Source organism: Perna viridis, chromosome 3 (assembly GCF_037379345.1).
Source record: "Perna viridis isolate PV_CMFRI_1.1 ecotype Kerala chromosome 3, ASM3737934v1, whole genome shotgun sequence".
NCBI classification, from domain to species: Eukaryota; Metazoa; Mollusca; class Bivalvia; order Mytilida; family Mytilidae; genus Perna; species Perna viridis.
In genome coordinates, this window is record NC_142447.1 from 18,045,320 (window position 1) to 18,064,542 (window position 19,223).

The 19,223-nt window shown below is 33.5% G+C and overlaps 1 protein-coding gene across 1 annotated transcript; it reads left to right on the forward strand.

The window, feature by feature from the left end:
• The first annotated feature begins 9,605 nt into the window (after nt 1–9,605).
• On the forward strand, nt 9,606–18,764 carry LOC148621275 (uncharacterized). Its single transcript, XM_088575437.1, has 3 exons — nt 9,606–9,745; nt 12,839–13,103; nt 16,059–18,764. Exons 2-3 carry the CDS (start codon nt 12,839–12,841, stop codon nt 18,041–18,043), a joined length of 2,250 nt encoding a protein of 749 aa, XP_088431563.1. The 5' UTR covers nt 9,606–9,745; the 3' UTR covers nt 18,044–18,764.
• Nucleotides 18,765–19,223: the final 459 nt, after the last annotated feature.

A 19,223-nucleotide genomic window follows, 5' to 3' on the forward strand; every position in this document is an offset into this window, starting at 1 on the left:
TTACATTCTTTTGATTACCACTAGAACCTTGGTTCCCTTGATTACTCTTGCTATATAAGACAAAAATCCGGATAGTCATGTCATCGTTTCGTCGACTTAATATTTGACATGGTGAATCGTTTGCGTACAAATATCAATTTTTTCTATAAACTATCAACTCGTACAAGGAAGCAGTTTATTGTAGAGATGAAAATGACTGGCTCCAGCCATACAGACTGTGTACCTACAGTAGAGATGGTAGTGACTGGCTCCAGCCATAGAGACTGTGTGTACCTACTGTAGAGTTGGAAGTGACTGACTCCAGCCATACAGACTGTGTATACCTACTGTAGAGTTGGAAGTGACTAACTCCTAATTAACATTTTAAGATTGTTTAAGTGGAAGATCAATGACGAACTGCCACTTGAGGTGAAACTTTATAAGTTCGAGGACTAATTCAATGCATTTTAAGTGTTTACTTATTGGTTCAACGGGTTCCATGCCAAGGTAAACTATAATTATACGGGGCAATATATGGTGTGAGAATAAGAATTATTTGATAAATTTTGAACTATAACGATTGAGCAAATTTGAACATACATACGTTTTGTCTTGAAAGGGTAACCAATGAAACCAAGATTCTAGCGGAAATCAAAGGAATGTAATCCAGGGACAACGACCAGACATTGAAACAGACACACAAAACAAAGAACATAAAGTAACTATTTTTTTCCACCTTGGAAATTTCTCATCAACTAACTGGCATCAACATCTGACTTACATGCACTGGAAAGTGTTGATTTTATCCCAAAAGTTATTTTGCCGAGTCAAAGATTCAGCAAATGCTGCTGTAGGCTATACAACGCTGTATATAGCGTGCACATTACAAATTGAATCACTAGGTCACCGATCGACATTAAATCACGTGATAATGCATTAATTTTAATGAATTTAATGAATGAACGTGGTCACATGACAACTAATTTCCCCGAATACACAATGACCCACATTCACGGGTTTGACTATGCCCGAGGACTGCGTAAACGCTTTGATCCTTTACACCGTCTGTGAGAAACCCCAAACGATAGTAAAGGACGTTAAGAAACACTGCAACCCGTCAAGTTTTACACATGTGAGTGCAAACCGGGTCTATCAGTATTGAGTATATATGTTAGCACGAAAACAAAAGTTAAACCAAGTATAGGAACTGATTGTCAGCGTCACTCATATCGTGCAAATAATTGGCCAACACTGTGTTACGAAAGATAGATTTTTGGGTAATTTAGTGGTTTATATCCACAAAGACAGTCCAATCATCTCCTAGAAGCAATTATGTTCTAGCTAATGCACGAAATTGAAGGATGTAACGGATAAACGGAAAGTGCTATCATTTTCAACTTTCTTGTTATAATAGTGTTATTTACTACTACTAATAATGATAATTGGGTACTTGAATAATCATATGATAATCACGTGCTAAGACCTGACGAACCAGTTACCGAATAACGAAAATAATTTGCATCTTGTGCGCACGAGTTTCCAATCTTGTACGCGCAAGATTTCCGAAGTTAGTAACTGGTGGGCACAAGTTTTTTATCTCGTGCGCGCAAGTTAGTTACTCGTGGGCACAAGGCTTCTGTAGTGTATAGATTAAAACATATGATGATAATATCATGCGATTGGTATCATAAAAAAAATATGCTTTAAATTAAGGAATTACAAAATGCATTTATTCTTCCGATTAAATGTTGAAATAAATCCTTTATCAAAGATTTCAATGAGGTGAGTTTTAGTTATTGCGATTTAAGCCGCAATTTTTGCAATAATGAAACACAACAATCCGTTATGTCTAAATTTGGATTATATGTTGCACAATGCTTTGATTAACTTTACATTTTACTTTATATCAGTTGATTTATTCCTTTCCCACATAAACAAAACATTTCAAAAAAGATATCAATTCACTGTGACTTTTATAGAGCTTGTAAGTCTCGTTCTAGTTTAAATTTCCTTACCGGATTTTCAATGAAGAACGTATTGAAATTGGGTGACCGCTCCGAATTTTATATTTTACTTCGGAGATCTAAAAATGCTATATCATCATTTATTTACTGCTTTTCTTGACACGTTATCAGGAAGATATTGTTATTTATCATTTCTATTGGTATTTGAACACAGAAAAATGTTTGTGTTTAATACTGAAATCAACATTTGGTTAATAACAAGTCTGCATGCATATGAATGGTAGATTGGGACCCATTCTCGTGAAACCCTGGAGTCACGAGACTTGACTTAAATATATCGTATTCAAAAATGTATTAGAGCGCAACTTATTTTAATCCTCATTTTCAAACTTAAACTATAATTGTTGAATGCAACAAAATGTATCAATAATAACAAATATATCAATGATAGAAATATATTTGTATTTACCTCCCTTTTACGTCTTAAATGGAGCTATTTTTCGCATATTTATTATCCTCGATTAATGAAGTGTAGTTTAATATTTGTCTCAGAAAATTTTGCAATACCTGTGCGCATGTCTAATCCAATATTCGGCTTAATTGTCGTTAAGTCAGAGGTGATATACAAAAAGAACCAAGTAAGTTGAAAGTTATTTTTTCTGTGTAAAACTCCAGATGTCCTGTTTTCTCTATTTTATTTTATAATGTTACAGACGGCCTTTTCTGCAAACAAGTAATTTTATTGTCTGTTGGCTTTAAGAATTCTTAGAAAGTGCGCAAAACTTACTGGATGAACTCTATAAAACTCAAAACATATATCAGCCAATAGTTCTTGAATAAATCATTGACATATCTTTTTCTAAATGAAGCATTTCAATGCAAGAGGTGTTAATGTGAAATAGAAATGATTTTGCATCACTGTCACATTTCTGGATTATCATAATAAATACTGTAACCAATTAAGTTTTGTCTGTGAAACAATTGAAAGGTTTGAAGTCGTTTGAAGCATTTCTACTACAAAATCTATTATTAGAGGACGCTTACCGTACCGGTGCACCTGGTCCATGCTCCCAGTTTTTAGTGGAGTCCGAGTTGCTCATTTACTTTTGTTACTTTGTATGTATGATTTTAGTTACTTAATGTTCTTTGTTGTGTATGTCTGTTTTCCATGTCTGGTCTTTGTCCCTGGATTACATTCTTTTGATTACCGCTATAACCTTGGTTCTCTTGATTACTCTTTCAGTAGAATTTTCATAGTCATTCCAGTGACTGAAAAACATTTCCACTAATGAGGTCGACCATACTGATACTACTTCAGAATTTCTACCAATAAGAAGGTGGGCAACAATATCTTTGTGGTACCTATATCCACTCTTTGTACGTGTGTACCCCTCAAAATTATGAATACCGAATGAGAGAAAGGATGACCCATAATGAGAACTACCATGTATATTGCCCTCGAAAATTTGACATCATGTCCGCGATTGCATTCATTTTAATTACATCCATGCTTCCGAATAAGTTGTGTTTTTGGAATGAAGTAATGTGTGCAATATTGATGCTTGAACCGGTATATTAGTATAATGTGTCTTCATTTGAAACAAAGTATAAAAGCTGTCCGTGTATGTATTTCATTGGAAGTGAAGACGAAAATGAAGTAAAAAAGCTGTTTATTTCACAGAACATTTGTTTGAAGAAAACACAGACTCTGAAAATGAACACAAAAACAACCTTCGTAATCATTACCGACAAAATTGAAAACTATTTAAAAGCACTAAAAACGAGGAGTTACATTTTCATCTAAAATCAACAATCGTGTGCATCAAGATTTTTTTTTTCAATAATTGTACGCGAAAAATAATACATTGTTGTGTTTGAAATGGTGCGTTTCTTGATATTAATTTGCATTTTTTAGCACCGAAAAGTATATTCCCTATAGATTGGAATAATTATTTTGACATTTAAACAATTTTTGAAATCATCCGTAGTTGTGGTCAAAATCTCGGAAAAAATGCATAAGCATAAATTTTAGTCATTAACAGAAAAGTTTTGTTTTTAAATGTCATATTTAACTCATCATCTACCTTTATTACACGATAGAAGACACCATATATCCACACAGCAAGATACATAAAATAACCAAAATAATACGTACAAGACACAAAAAAGCGAAACCTGCCAAAACCAAACTCTTTGTGGACTCCACCATCTATATCATAGGATATGCCTGATGTTTACTTGGACAGCCTCTTAAATTGACAGTTTCACTATTTTGCCTATTTAGAGGTGAAAGAGTAATCAAGGGAACCAAGGTTATAGCGGTCATTAAAAGAATGTTATCCAGGGACAAAGACCAGACATGGAAAACAGAAATACACAACAAAGAACATAAAGTAGCTAAAACATACATACAAAGTAACAAAAGCAAATGAGCACCTCGGACTCCACTAAAAACTGGGAGCATGGACCAGGTACATTGCAAGTGAAGGCAGACTTCATTATATATATAGTGTCCTTTATTTCTGAACTTTTTTGGGTAGATGAAGACAGGTGCCAATTCTAGGTCGATCTAGTTATATAACATAATCAATATAGTGGAAACTGAAATTAAGGACTGTGCTAATTAAGTATCATTTTGTTTGACTTGATTTACAATGGAGTATACCCAAGAATATTGTAAAAACATATCAGGAAGCAGAGGTTCACAATTGAAGCTTAAGGAAAAGTCTAACGACATTTTTCGGGAAAAAAATATTTCCTTTATATTTTCCTTTTTTGTAAAAACCGAAGATATTGCATTAACACGCAATGTCCAAATTGCAAAATTTTTAGAGAAATAAGTTGGCATGGCATTAAATGCCATACTAATAGAAAATAAGGTATTTTTTTCTGAACGTAATTTGCAAAAATTGGAACACAACTTCTACAGCTCTATCTGTTAAAGGAGACAATGACATCTGAAAAATAAAACAATATCTAATTAAATCTTTGATATAGCTCAGATAAGTTATCGGCTCATGGTTTAGCATTTGGAAAGTCTATAACCATTCTTTAAACTTTACAAAAATATGTCAAATATTCGCCTCAAGTTATGATTGTCATTATTGGATTGTTTAAAAAGATGAAGACTCTTTTTTTTCAAATTGTATTAAAAGATGTATTATATTATTATTCTTCTTGTTGATGGTCTGCTTGTTTTCTGTAGATCTTCTTGTGGTGTCATATAACCTTTCACTTTGTAACAATACCAAGGAGGGACATCTATGCTCAAAACTATCCCAATAGGACAATGACAATGTACGATAAAAAAAAATCGCAAAAAATGCTATAAGAGTTACACACAAAAAAGATTCTTTGTGTGAGCCGCTTGATATGACCGCAGTGGTAAAAACACGGATTTTTTCCATAGTATTGGACATAACAATCAAATTTGAAAACAACACAGAATTTGGATTTACTTTAGGAGGTAGATCTAGGGAAAGGAATATAACTCTTGAAATCAGTGATATGTTTTGTATCATATCAAATTTCACATAAAGCCTATCAAGCTTTCATTTGAAACAGAATGAAATCAGTTCAAGTTACTCTGATGCTTACATGAGATTGATGTAAAATGCTGAATATAAACGTGCCAATGATTTGTAAGTGTTGAGTCATTTACCTTAGGTGTACCTCCTTAAGTAGCAGTCTTTATTCAAAACAGAAAGGAAAGGATTCTTGCATGTCATAAACCCACCGACTACCATTTGTTTCTAACTCAGAAAAACGTTACAGAACAACTAGTCTTAGTTTGCTATTAGGTTGTTGCACTTTCGAGATAAAAATTAAAAAATAGTATATATTAAGTTGGCATATTGCAAGAGTTAACGTTCTACGTTTGGTTTTATTCTGTTGACATTCGTGAGAGACTGAATGTACTTTTCTCAAAAATACAGATATGAGTACAGAAAAGACTTTCGTTACATAAAAATGGAGCACACAAAAGCAATGTTCGTTCGGTAGCTTTTTCTACACCATGAATCACCTCTTCGATTTGCAGTGTCTAAATTTATATGGACTGGTACTAAAATATTTGACACTGCATAGCTAACACCTGGAACAGCTTGTTCGAAAATGTGATTAGTGCAAAACAAAATTGAAAAAAAAACATTTGAATATAGACGTAATGAATTATGGGCTAATCAAGACATTTTATGTAATTATAAATCAAACCTTATAGACGTCATGAATTATGGGCTAATCAAGACACTTTATGTAATTATAAATCCAACCTCATAACCGAATACAACATGTATGACGAAAGTAATAATATTTGGAGATGAGCATACAAGCGCTCAGAAATGGACCTGTAAGTACCTGAAAGACAACATTCTAAACCATGTTGGTATTTTAACTGTAATTGCTGATTAAAATAGAGTAGAATATAATGTACACAATTTCAAATCGTAAAAATGCAATACATTTTTATTTTTAAAGGTTTTATGAAGTACAAGAATATTAACACGACAGTAGCTGAAATTTAAGGAGGTAGACCTAGGGTAGGGGACACAATTCTCACAAATCATTGGAAGAGTAATCAAGGGAACCAAAGTTATAGCGGTAATTAAAAGAATGTAATCCAGGGACAAAAACCAGACATGGAAAACAGATATACACAACAAAGAACATAAAGTAACTAAAATCATACATACAAAGTAACAAAAGCAAATGAGCAAATCGGACTCCACTAAAAACTGGGAGCATGGACCAGGTGCACCGGTAGGGTAAGCGTCCTCTGCTTTTCTAGAAACACCCGCCTCATAAGAGTAAAGGAATAGGTCAGCAAGTAAAGGAGCACAATTTGTTCCCATAGGAATGCCGACCGTTTGTTGGAAAACCCGTCCACCACACTGGACAAATATGTTGTCGATTAAAAATTCCAGCATTTTGTAAACATTTGGAACGTTTGAATTCACCATTTTACATCAATCTCATGTAAGCATCAAAGTAACTTGGACTGATTTCATTCTGTTTCAAATGAAAGCTTGATAGGCTTTGTTGAAATTTAATATGATACAAACGTATCATTGATTTCAAGAGTTATTTCCCTTACCCTGGGTTTATTTCCTTAAAAACGATTTAGGATAGTACTCCTTCCCTTTGAAGTTTTGCGAATTCTTTGTAAATATCAACCACAAAACGAAATATTATAAGAGACGCGTTTCGTAAATTGAAAAAAATGTCAAAAACTTTTCTCGGACTCATCGAATTCACAATACCATCCATAATGCAAGTTCAAGAGATTTAAGACTATGCGACTAGCCAGATCATTTGATATGGGTGATGCAGGGTAAATTATATTCCACCAATTGTTTTTTTTTCTCATTTTTAAGATAAACCAATTTTGATGAAAGAGCATGGTACTTTTCTATATTGAAAGTGGGTGACTTCGAAAATATTTAAAGTTTCTCGTAGTAGTTTATTCCATTCTTATCACTTCAGTAATATATACATTTTGTATTTATAATTGATGAATTTATTTTATTTAAGAATAAAATTTAGCATGTGCCACCCTATGCCTGGGTCTTTCATGGATACCGATTAAGATATAATAGCATAATCATGATTCAATTTGTTTATGTTATGTGCGTAAATTATCTGTCCCCCCCCCAGAAAACAAAATAAAATAAACAAAATAAGCAAGTCCAATGAAAACCGATTGCAATGAAAATAGATATCAAGAATACAGGCAGTTAAGTTACAGGCAAAATGCATTTACATACCTTAGACAATATTTGTTCGGTGGTAACGTCTGATGATACTATGTTCAAATATAGTGGTTATTATGTCAACGTTCTGTCACATTTTATTACAAATATAAGAACCTTATATCTTTACCACGACTTAAGCTTGTATAAAAAAACAATTAGTTTCAGTCTGTTATTCTCCCTTAAACAGAATCCGGTTTCCGTTTATCACATTTCTGCATGTCTAATTTCTTGAAATTGTCATCTTTGAATTTACGAAGCACATCATATTTAGATTAAAGTATTATGTTTTCAAAAATATTTATTATTTACATTGTAAATTTTAAATTTACAAACAAAAAATCCATACATAACAATTGGTATTCTTTTCTTTTTTTTCATGTCTGTAGTGATTACATATCACTAATTCAACCAATGAGCTTTTAGAAAGTACGCAAAAAAAGTCCTACACAAGTTTAAGTGCACTTGTGTTAAGTTGCTGTGGAAAAAGTGCACATCAAATCTGCACAAGTGAGCTTGTGTCTAGCAGGGAATTATATTTCCTTTATTTCTGCACAAAATGGTCACTGTAACTTACTGAGTTAAATATTTTTTATGAGTTCTGCATGAAGACCCCTTTTTGTGAAATGTAAGGGAATTCCTATTCTATTTTTAGCTCATTGTCTTCTAGGAGCCAGTGTCGCATTACAAGGTAGTAAACCCCACTTTAATATTTCAGGGCTATTAGTGTACTCATACAGCTTTTAGGTGATATATAGTCTTCTTCGGGTTAAACTTAAGGTAGAAGCTCCATAACTCATTGAATTTAGTGAAATTAGCATTGAAGCCTATGGGAAATGACATTAGTTGTTTGTAGCCTTAGACTAGACCTAGAATCACTGCGTTAATCAATCAATCCGTTTTAGGGATCACAGTTGCTGGGATAAGCGTGCCTGACTTCTGACGGTGAGACGGATGCATATGGTGCTATTTCTAATGGTTCCATTTGCAATAATGCAATAATACTGATACCGAACATAGTTGTTAACAGATGTATATGATTAAAGATTGTGTGAGATCTTAAAGGCCCACACACTACACACAAGTACGTACTGTATGTATGATGCGTTCTATCGTGTGATGAAAGTAGATTTTGAATGTTTAAAAAAAATCAACAACTCTTTATTAATAAGCGAAATTCAAAGGACCAAGGCAATATTCAACAATTATTTTCATGCCGATAAAATGTCATAATTTTAGGTAAAAAAACTATCGTTACTAAAAATGCAAATTGGTGAAAAAAAAAGTATACAAAAGTGGTAACCAACATCATGATAATGCATTTTTTGACAGATAGGAACTACATTAAACACTTCCAGTCGAAATTTGTTTAAGACCACTGTTTCATCCGTAATATTGTATGTTTTCTCGAGTTCTGTAATTTGAAGGAAAAACATCTTCTGAATACACACGATGGTTGCTATTAGGTGAAGTCGGAACTTTTTGTTAAGCGATGAAATAAATGAACGATGAACCTTATGTAGTGTATTCCAACGTACATATCATGTAGCGTATTCCAACGTACATATCATGTAGCGTATTCCAACGTACGTATCATGTTGTGTCCTCAAACCAGCTTACTTGGCAGTCGTAGTTAAAATCGTCGTTTTAATTCGAGCCTGACCTTAGTATATAATGTTACTGGTGTTCTGGGTAAAAATGTATTTTAAAATTTGATGTCATTTCTTAACTTACACAATCATGTGTTATCTTTTCATAGGACTGTATTCTGATCATACGTATTGCCCAAGTGTTTTTCCTGTCTTTTTCTGATTTCTATGAAATCAGATAACGGATTATCGCCTTATCGCCATCACTTCAAATGAAGCTTAAACAAAGAAAACCGGAAAATGGAAATATTTATGCGGAAGGAACTGGGAAACTGATATTTATTGTTTGTTTCAAATATAATATATAGTGTAGAACATGGGACAATTGAAAATGTGATAGTGCTTTGGCACTAATCAGCAAAATTGCAGAAGAATTGGATGTATTCACCCAACAATAGTATCTTAGGTATGTTTATACTGCTATAAAGATGACGTACTATCTTTAAACACTCCTAGTTTCGTGGAATTTATACAGCGCATTTGCCCAAAAGTCTTGAGATAAAAGGTACTTTTTTTTACCGCACTAGACTTTCGACAATTAGGCTTCTAGAACAGGGTTATTTTGCTACATGATTGAAGTCATCATTACAGAAGTTTTACGTCATCATGAACTCGTGGATCGTTACGGTGTATCCATCTACACCATGAAAGTTGATTTGTTCGACGTGTCATTGTTTTCCTTTCCTCTTTCGTATACCCAGGTCTTGACTTTTTACGAGCAATTCGGTGGGTGTTTCTAGAAAAGCAGAGGACGCTTACCCTACCGGTACACCTTGTCCATTCTCCCAGTTTTTTTAGTAGAGTCTGAGTTGCTCGTTTACTTTTGTTACTTTGTATGTATTATTTTGGTTAATTTATGTTCTTTGTTGTGTTTGTTATCCATGTCTTGTTGTTTTCCCTTGATTACATTCTTTTGATTTCCGCAAAAATCTTGGTTCCATTTATTACCCTTTGGCATATACCTTCATATGGTAAAATTACAAACATAAATTTCAAGGGGAGAAAATTGGTGGGAAAATCTTCTATAGAAATGTTATTCATTCATTTCTTCTTTAACAGAGATTATTATGCATGAAATAAGAAATACAATGGAAATGTATGAAAAGGAACAATAATATAAAAATAGAAAAAAAAGACCAAAATATAGGAAACTTTATCTACTTAAAGTATTAGGTATGATCTACCTTAAAGGTACCCTTCCGTTCCAAAGGTAACAAGCTCCGCCTACTCTCTATTACGGTTCAAAATGTCAACAAAACAGGATCTCTCGAACTAGGTAGGTGTGACAGCACAATTTCAACTTGAAAGTCGTTACAAGCGGTTGAAGGGCGCGGTACCGCTAAATCTCCAACTTTTTGTATGGCACATCATTCTGACCCCAACCCGACATATCAATATCCAAGTAAAAAAGAGGAGGGTTGCAGGGTCAGAGGAAATTCGGGCTACCTTTAAGGGGACGACTATGTTATTGTGCAAGTCATAAATGGCGAAAATAATATGTTAAATGTACATGAAAATTAAATTATAAAAAAAATAATTTCCTGTTCTAAACCAATTAATCGCTATAAATTTATGGGCGCCACCATGATCGTTTGAGCTGTGACGTCACAAAGTCGGTTTGTAAAGAGAAAGTAAATAGGTAATTGATTACGATGTCTGAAGGAAGTGCAAATTTGGAACTTTTCCCCTATAGTTTCAACCCTAAATATACAGAAGAAGAGACTGAGGCATAACATGTAAGCAAAAGTCAGACAACATTGACGAACAGCGGAAATCGAATCGCAGCTAGAAGACTAGTATGTTTGGGGAAAATCTAATGGCTACTTCCGAAGAGTGTTACCGGTCATAAAAACTTTCTAATTATCTCTTTTATCATTTGTGTAATCGTAAGCTTGACAACACAGCATGTTTTTGCGATAAAAAAAAAAACAGGATCGTAGAAATATTTACGGGATATTCTTTGTTTACATATTGATATGCGATACCTGTATCAGTACCAAACCGACTTAGTAACGTCACATCACGAGCTAATTGGAAGCTGTCGGTAAAAATCAATAACGTCTGCTTATTATCTTCGTTCAGATAAAAGAGTTCTGGAAGATGGCTATCCACATATATTTCAAAGATTTCGAATTTTGCATAGCCTTGGGTATTTTACAAAAGCGCATTTTGCATTAAAGGTTATTTGTTTTTTATTAAATGGGTATGATTTTTCATAAGAGCCTATTTTAATGCAAAGGTGGTCTTTCCCTTTTTTATTGAAAAGCTGAATTTCATGCTTTTTTCTATAATCGTCAAAAATATTAACTGGGAGATTATTATATAAAATACAAAAATACTAAATAGTGGAAATTTCAGTATTCTGTGTATGTGTAAGGGTAACCTTTTATCAACAAAAATTAGATTCGAATACATTTGAAGATCGAAATCCAAGAATAGTTTATACGATGAGCCCTGTTTATACCGACCCTTGAATAAACCCAAGACCTATCTTAAGGAGGTAGACCTAGGGTAAGGTACATATCTCTTGAAATCAGTGATATGTTTGTATTATATTCAATTTCAACAAAGCCTATCAAGCTTTCATTTGAAACAGAATGAAGTCAGTCCAAGTTACTTTGACGCTTACATGAGATTGGTGTAAAATGCTGAATACAAATGTTCCAACGATTTTTAAGAGTTGTGTCCTTTACCTTAGGTCTTAACCTAACACTAATCAAAGTCTCATCATACAAGTTTAAATGAATTTTAAATCTGGTAACCCGAATAACTATATACATGTATATCTCTGTACGGGTTTTCCTACTTTTTCTGTTTTGTTTTGGTTTTATTTTGTTTTTGTTTTTTTACTTTGGTTTAGTTTTTAAGATTATGGAGTATAGAATACGTTAATCCGTTAATAACCCGGTGTTCTGCCCTATTCATAAAGTTTTTCTCCATACTGAACCCCTTTTGGACTGAAGAAATTTTAGACAGGTATTCGGGGTTAACCATGGCTTAAAAAACAAATAAATTTATATGCAGAGACTTTACAAAAGTGTCTTGTTTAGACAGAAACGGATGTTTTGGGGTACGGTTGATACAGGATCGGATGTTTCGGGGTACGGTTTAGACAGGATCGGATATTTCAGAATTCGGTTTAGACAGAATCGGATATTTCAGAGTTCGTTTAAGACATATTTCACTGTACATAGTTATCATTTCCAAAAAATACATTCAAACAATTTTGTGACTGAATATTAAAATGTCTTTTGAGTGGCATGTTTTTGTTAGCCATAATGTGATCCCTGTTATTTGTAAATTACAAGTCTTGTAGTACAACGTAAAAGATATTTGAAGTGAAAGTAATGATAGAATGTATTGGCAAAATCTGAGGTTGATAGAAAGAAAAGTGCGATCCATCGATCTTTTAAATGAAAATATCATTTTTTCAAACAATGAACCACCCCTTGCATTATTCTTATATGGACCTTTCTTAATATTTTGTTATAACTTTTAGATGTCTCTGTCACCCTTTACAGACAAGGCTTCAGATATTGTATTTCGATTTGTTAAACCATATTCAATATGTACCTCGTCGACAACCAGTGAAATAGACCCTGAAACGACAAGCAGGATTCACGAATACCTTGGAGAGTTCCCTGTATTCGATCGAGGAAACCTGATGGAAGGGTCGTTTTTAACATTAGCGGAAATATTTCTATCAAAAGAAAACCGGGGATGTTCCATACAGTTTCGTAATGAATTATTAAAATTGATAAAAGGTAAACCATAATAATTCAATTTCAGATGTAACACGTTTTCTGATTGGATAACATTGTGTCCATCATCTCATAGACAAAGCTCTGTAATGTGACTGTAATGTGATTTGAAGAACTGAAGAAACATGACACTAGAAGATACTTGGAAGCCATTCATTTTAAATATAAAAACAAAAACAAAACAAAAAAAACATACAAATTTTATTTGACCATTTTCATTATACATTGGTTAAGTAGCATTCTTTATAACAATCAGACAGGAGATGGTTAATGCATGTCAAAAACCCACCGAACTAACTTTTATTTCTTATTCAGAAAAGTTACAGACCACAAAACCAGTCTTAGTTGTTCATTTGGGTGCTGCGCTTTTGAAATAATTTTCATATAGATTTTACACGGAATTTGCACTCTACCAGAGTTATCGTTCTTAATTTTCTTTGATTTAGTTGATTTTAGTAAAAAATGTATAGTTTCTCAACAATACAAACTCGAATTGTTACATAAAAAAATAGCATCTGAAGACCGAAATAAAACATTCTTTATTCGGTGGGTTTTGTAGACCATGAATTACATGTGTCATAGACAGTGTCTGCATTTTACATGGGTTTGCCCTTAAAATATTGACAATTGTGAAGCTAGCCGTCAATACCAGCCTGCATGGAAGCTAGCCGTCAATAGAATTCATGAATATTCATGATATTGGGGTGCGTTCAAACATTTTTTTTTATTTTGCGTGCAGAAAATAAGAATAATGATAGAACATATGTCTAAGTCTGTATACTAAGGCGTACTAATAAATCTTTAATGATGTTATGAAATATAAAAAAAAATAAGTTAAGTGTAATAAACTAAGGTGTCGAATACGCAATAGGAGTGGTTCCAGGATTTCAGGTTAGGGGCGTAAATAGAACGCTAAGTAAGAAGATTATGTTGGTTAGAGTTTTTAAAAAGTTAAGATTTCAGTCCAAAAGAAAACTACAAATTTTAGGGGGCCATTATGAATCAACGCCCGTGCAATTACTTTTTTTCAACATGTACACGTGCATTATACTCTAACAATTATCTTCTAATACTCAGAATGGGACTGTTATTATAATAAAGAATATTTAATTATATCTTATTAGTTTTTAATGGTAATAAAAATACTTTGACACTAGGAACTATGATAATTTCGCTTATTGTCTTCCTTGAAGGTCATTTTGCTAATAGAAAAAAAACTCTGTCACTAATAATAAATAACAAAATTTCTTATAAAACTATAAAAATTAGTTCGTATTAAAGACGTAGGCATGGTTTTTCAAGGTTTACAATTCTATATCTTTTTTAATTTTCCCCGCGAGTTTGAAATAGGAGAAAGGGCAAATAATACCAACGTTGTGAAAGGTTTTAGGTGTTATCTGAATAGAAAAAAGTCTAATGAATAAAATTTATGAAATAAAATGTTACATGTACTTGTTACATAAAAGACAGATCTTTGATTTTAATATTATAAGGCATCATAAAATTGCATGGTAACCATTTAAATACGTAGACTATTCAAGATACTTTCCCGCGCTATCAATAGCATTTCAAACTTTCCATTGCACCAGCATTGATAGCAAGGAAGAAATTTTGACAAAAGATACAAATCTGCTACCAAAAATAACTCCTTGTAGTATCCAGTTGAAATCTCGAGCAAGACGAATATAATGTGTAGCTTTTTGCAATTCCTTTTTCTAATAGAAACCTGTATATATTTTCTCGCCGTCAAAATAACGAATTGGTTCATTCTGATATTTACGTTTATTCAAATTCAATTTATACAGAGGGATTCATTAGGATTTGGCCCATGGGTCCCTACAAGGGCTAAGCCTCCGCATACTGGTGACCTATAATGCAACCAAAGATACATGTACCTCGGCCCGTTTTGTAAAAAGAGGTAAGATCAGGTAGTGCTTGCAAAAAAACCGTCGAAAATAAAATAATGAAGCAAATTCGAAGTCAACCTGGGGGACCAAGGTCTATCAGTCCGTTAGTCCATCTTGGGACTGAGATTTTAAGCATACTTAATAACTATCAATTCCTAAAATATTTGGAATTTCCATATCTTCTTTTGTCTAGAAAATTTTAATAAAAAGCTTCGCCGAGCACAGCATGATATGACCGCAGTGCTCGAACCCTGAACAATTGAGGAAAGCGTGGACACTATATTAGTTTTTGAAACACAAAGGACTTACAATTTATATTGACACAACAAATGGTTCTGACACTGTATTGTAAAAAAAAATAAAATTACTTAAAAATTTTCAAATCAGACCAAATATAAAAAAGTCGATTTTTGGAGTGTGGCTCCTTTGACCCACTAAAACTCGAAAAACATAAGTGATATCTTAATTGTGTATGCTAAATGCAAGCACAGATTTTTATTAAGAATCCAATAAAATTTTATTTTTCGAAATCGGACCAAAAATAAAAATAAAAGTCAACTTTTTTCGGATGTGGCCCATTTTGCACCTTGTAACTCGAAAACCGTACGAAAGCTTAATGACTATCGATTCCCAGAATATTGGGATTTCCATATCTTCCTCTGTCGTTGAGAATATTTTATAAATGCCCCTCCCCTTGCCACTTATGTACCAACTGCGAGGTGGGTGGCTAGGACCTGCGTCCATTAGTCCGTCTTGGAAATGGAATGAGATTTCAGGCCTACTAAAGGACTATCGATTCAAAGAATATTGGGAATTTCCATGTCTTTCTCTGTCGTTGAGAAAATTTTAAAAAGGGGACCCCTTACCACTTATGTACTAATTTCCAGGTGGTTGGCTGGGACCAGGGTCCATTAGTCCATGTGTCTAGGAATACGACAAATTATGAATTAGGCGTTCTTTGTAGTATAAAGTTCCATTGCCATTATCACTTTCATATGCATACAAGTATTATGATGTCAATGAGAAAATGTTCACGATTTATTTTTTTCAGATTTTATGACTAACAACATTCAGGAAGCTAACCAAAAGCTGTTGTATAAGATCCTATGTTTTGCCTTTATGTCAGAAGGTCGATCAGAGGGCAGCCGCCTGTTCTATCAAGTTTTGAATGACTGTATAAACATAAGTAGACAATACACCAACGTTAGTAGTGGGAGTAGGGCGGAAGGTCTTGACATGGATAGAGGAGACTTTGATATGATGACCATATTGAATGAAATCGTTGTTGATAAGAAAGGTTCAGGAATGGAACTAGAAAAACCTATGTTATATTTTGATGCCAGTAATTCGTATCCTGGATTTGTTCAAATTAAGATACCGAAGGGCCCATTTGAAAAGACACTTGTTTCTAATTGGGGAGTTCACACCGAAAATGGTCCTTTGGTGTCAAACTTTCGATTTAAAGAATATTTTATGAAAAAATATAGATACAGAGACATTCATCTACATGGACCTTGCATAGCTTCTATTAGGGAAGATAATGGAACCGATCACCTTTTTTGTTTACGGAGTAGATCCAGATTAGATATCATCAATGAATGGGTTATGAGAGTAAAAAGCAAGGGGTTGGTAAATCCAGCGATCATTTCAAAAGTTGCAAACCAACCAACTTTTTTTGCTCCCATTGGAAGCAAATTTGATGCGAAACAGGATTGTCCTTTGGAATGGCGACTGTCTTTTTCCTTCTTGGAAAAACAACTAGTTTATTCGTGGAATCACACGCAGCTTCTCAGTTACGCCTTCTTAAAATGGGTTAAATCGAACTTAGTTAAACGCATGAAATATGGGGCGAGTTTTTCTTCATATTTCATTAAAACTACTTTATACTGGCTAAGCGAAGAAAATCCCCAGACATTCTGGAGACCGTGTAATATAATTGAATGCATATTAGCAGTTTTCAGTCGTCTTTCTAACTGGTTAAGACAAGGATTTTGTCCACACTACTTTATACCGGATAACAATTTATTTGGAAGCATGGATAAGGTCGTACTGACTGAGCTAGCAAATGTACTTTCTAGTTTCCATGGGGATATATTTTCATATATCATTTCAGGCATCATAACAGTAAATTTAGATACCCTGGAAAAATATGTAAATGGATATGCCTGTTCCCAAGAAAAACTCATCGCAATATTGTATAACTTACAGTCTTTTCATATTATGCTGCAAGCTTATACTTTACAACAAGTTCGTGCAATAATTAAGAAATCTATTTATAAATATTTCTATGGAATACATTCATACTATGAAAGAGGACTTTACTTAACTATGTTTTGTATTGCAAATCAGGTTTACTGCGATAAATTACCAAATGAAACACTGTCAAATAAGCGAGTCTATACGTATCATAAAGATATTATCTCGCATCTACTAATTGGTAAAAATTCCGACGCCATAGCAGGTTGGTCTAAATTAGCTATGTTTTTCGGGCATATGAAATTGTTTCGAAATAGTTGTAAACTTATAAACTTTATAGTGAAGAAGGTTTCAATCACACTTAACCCCATGAATCTTTTCACGGACAATGAGCGACTTCTTCAATATTTCTACGACAATCCAGGAATAAAATGGGATAAATCTAAATCATTTGTTCGTTTTATGCGCACTTCCTGTATCTCAATGCTATACTTAGATCAGGAAAGTTCATGGTTTCTTCAAGAACTATTGACAGGTACTAAATTCAACTTTCATCAAGTTCATCCAATTATTTTTGGATATTTTTTGGCATTTTTTATTTTTCACACACAGGGAAACATTCCGTTAGCAGAAAAAGCCATTTGTAACATAATAAAGGAAAATAGAGAAAAGAAGATACCTGGATATTACGCGGGAAAAATTTCCACCTACATCGTACTTGAAGTCTGTTATCACATACTAAAGGATATGAAAGCCGCCGACTACTGGGCAAAGCATGTTGAAAGATATACCTCGAAATTGTTGTTGATATCCAATCAGTATATTCAGCAGTTCCAGTAACGCACCTGAGAAAAAAATCACCTGGGCCTTTTGATAAACAACTCTTCAACCTCCCCGGGTCAATGACCACTTCAAGGTTAACTGTGTTTACGGGATCTACTATACAGAATTTTAAACAGATCACAAGACATGAACATCTCTCTCATAAGTAGGCAAAGCTGATTTACAATGCGCTTTTTCATTTTGCATAAAGAGCCGAATTCTAGCACTGAGTATGGCAGAGGCAGAAAATCTTTCAAATAGCAAATACACTCTCTGCGCAGGAAATTGACAATAATTGTCCACTTATGAATCATATTCAAAATGACAGACTTATATTACACATAATATAAGAAAGCTGTACGTAGAATACGTCATGCGTACAACATTCTAAACCGAATACACAATCGTACTTAGTTTAACTCTTGCAAACAAAATACTAAATCGAATATACGTACGTTGGTGCAAAAATCGTTAGCTCAGTATACTAAGACTTTAGAATGAAACACTCTCTTATGAGCACAAAATACTAACTGCTAACTAAATAAGCCAAACTGAAGATAGTAAGACGTGTGAATGAAAAACTATCCCGTGAGCACAAAATACTGTAACTCCAGAGCTCAATATACTAAGCGTATGCGTTACCATGAGATACTGTTGTATTCGTACGATTTGTTAAGTAATACGCATGTTAACGAGATACTAAGTCTTGCACTTTTTGAATAATAAATATGCTATTTTTTCCCTTTGTGTCGCTTTTCCAGACCTCATGACGATTCTTGTCACTTCTTGTCGCTAATCATCGAGACCGGTATTACATAGTGTTCGTGCTTAGGCCTTTAAGCCAAAAGGGTCTTTATTTATGGCATACGAAAAAAAAAAAAAAAAAAAAAAGTATCTAAATTTAAATAACTATTGATGACCATATGATGAAAGCATTTTATTGAAGAAGGTATCTTGTCCTGTATGACGTAACTTCCTGTAAGACTGAAATAAGGCTCTTGGGATCAGGGTTTCCAACTATTTCAATTTATTTTGCTTTGAAACCCGTTACGAGGACTTCATCCTCTATTAGGTTTCCGCCGCATTTTTTTTCATATATTCGTGTAATGGCATGATATTGGACTTTCTCCAGGAGTTTAGGAATTCTTGAATTGGTATAAATGTATTAAAAAAGAAATTTATTTTTTTTTTTGTATTT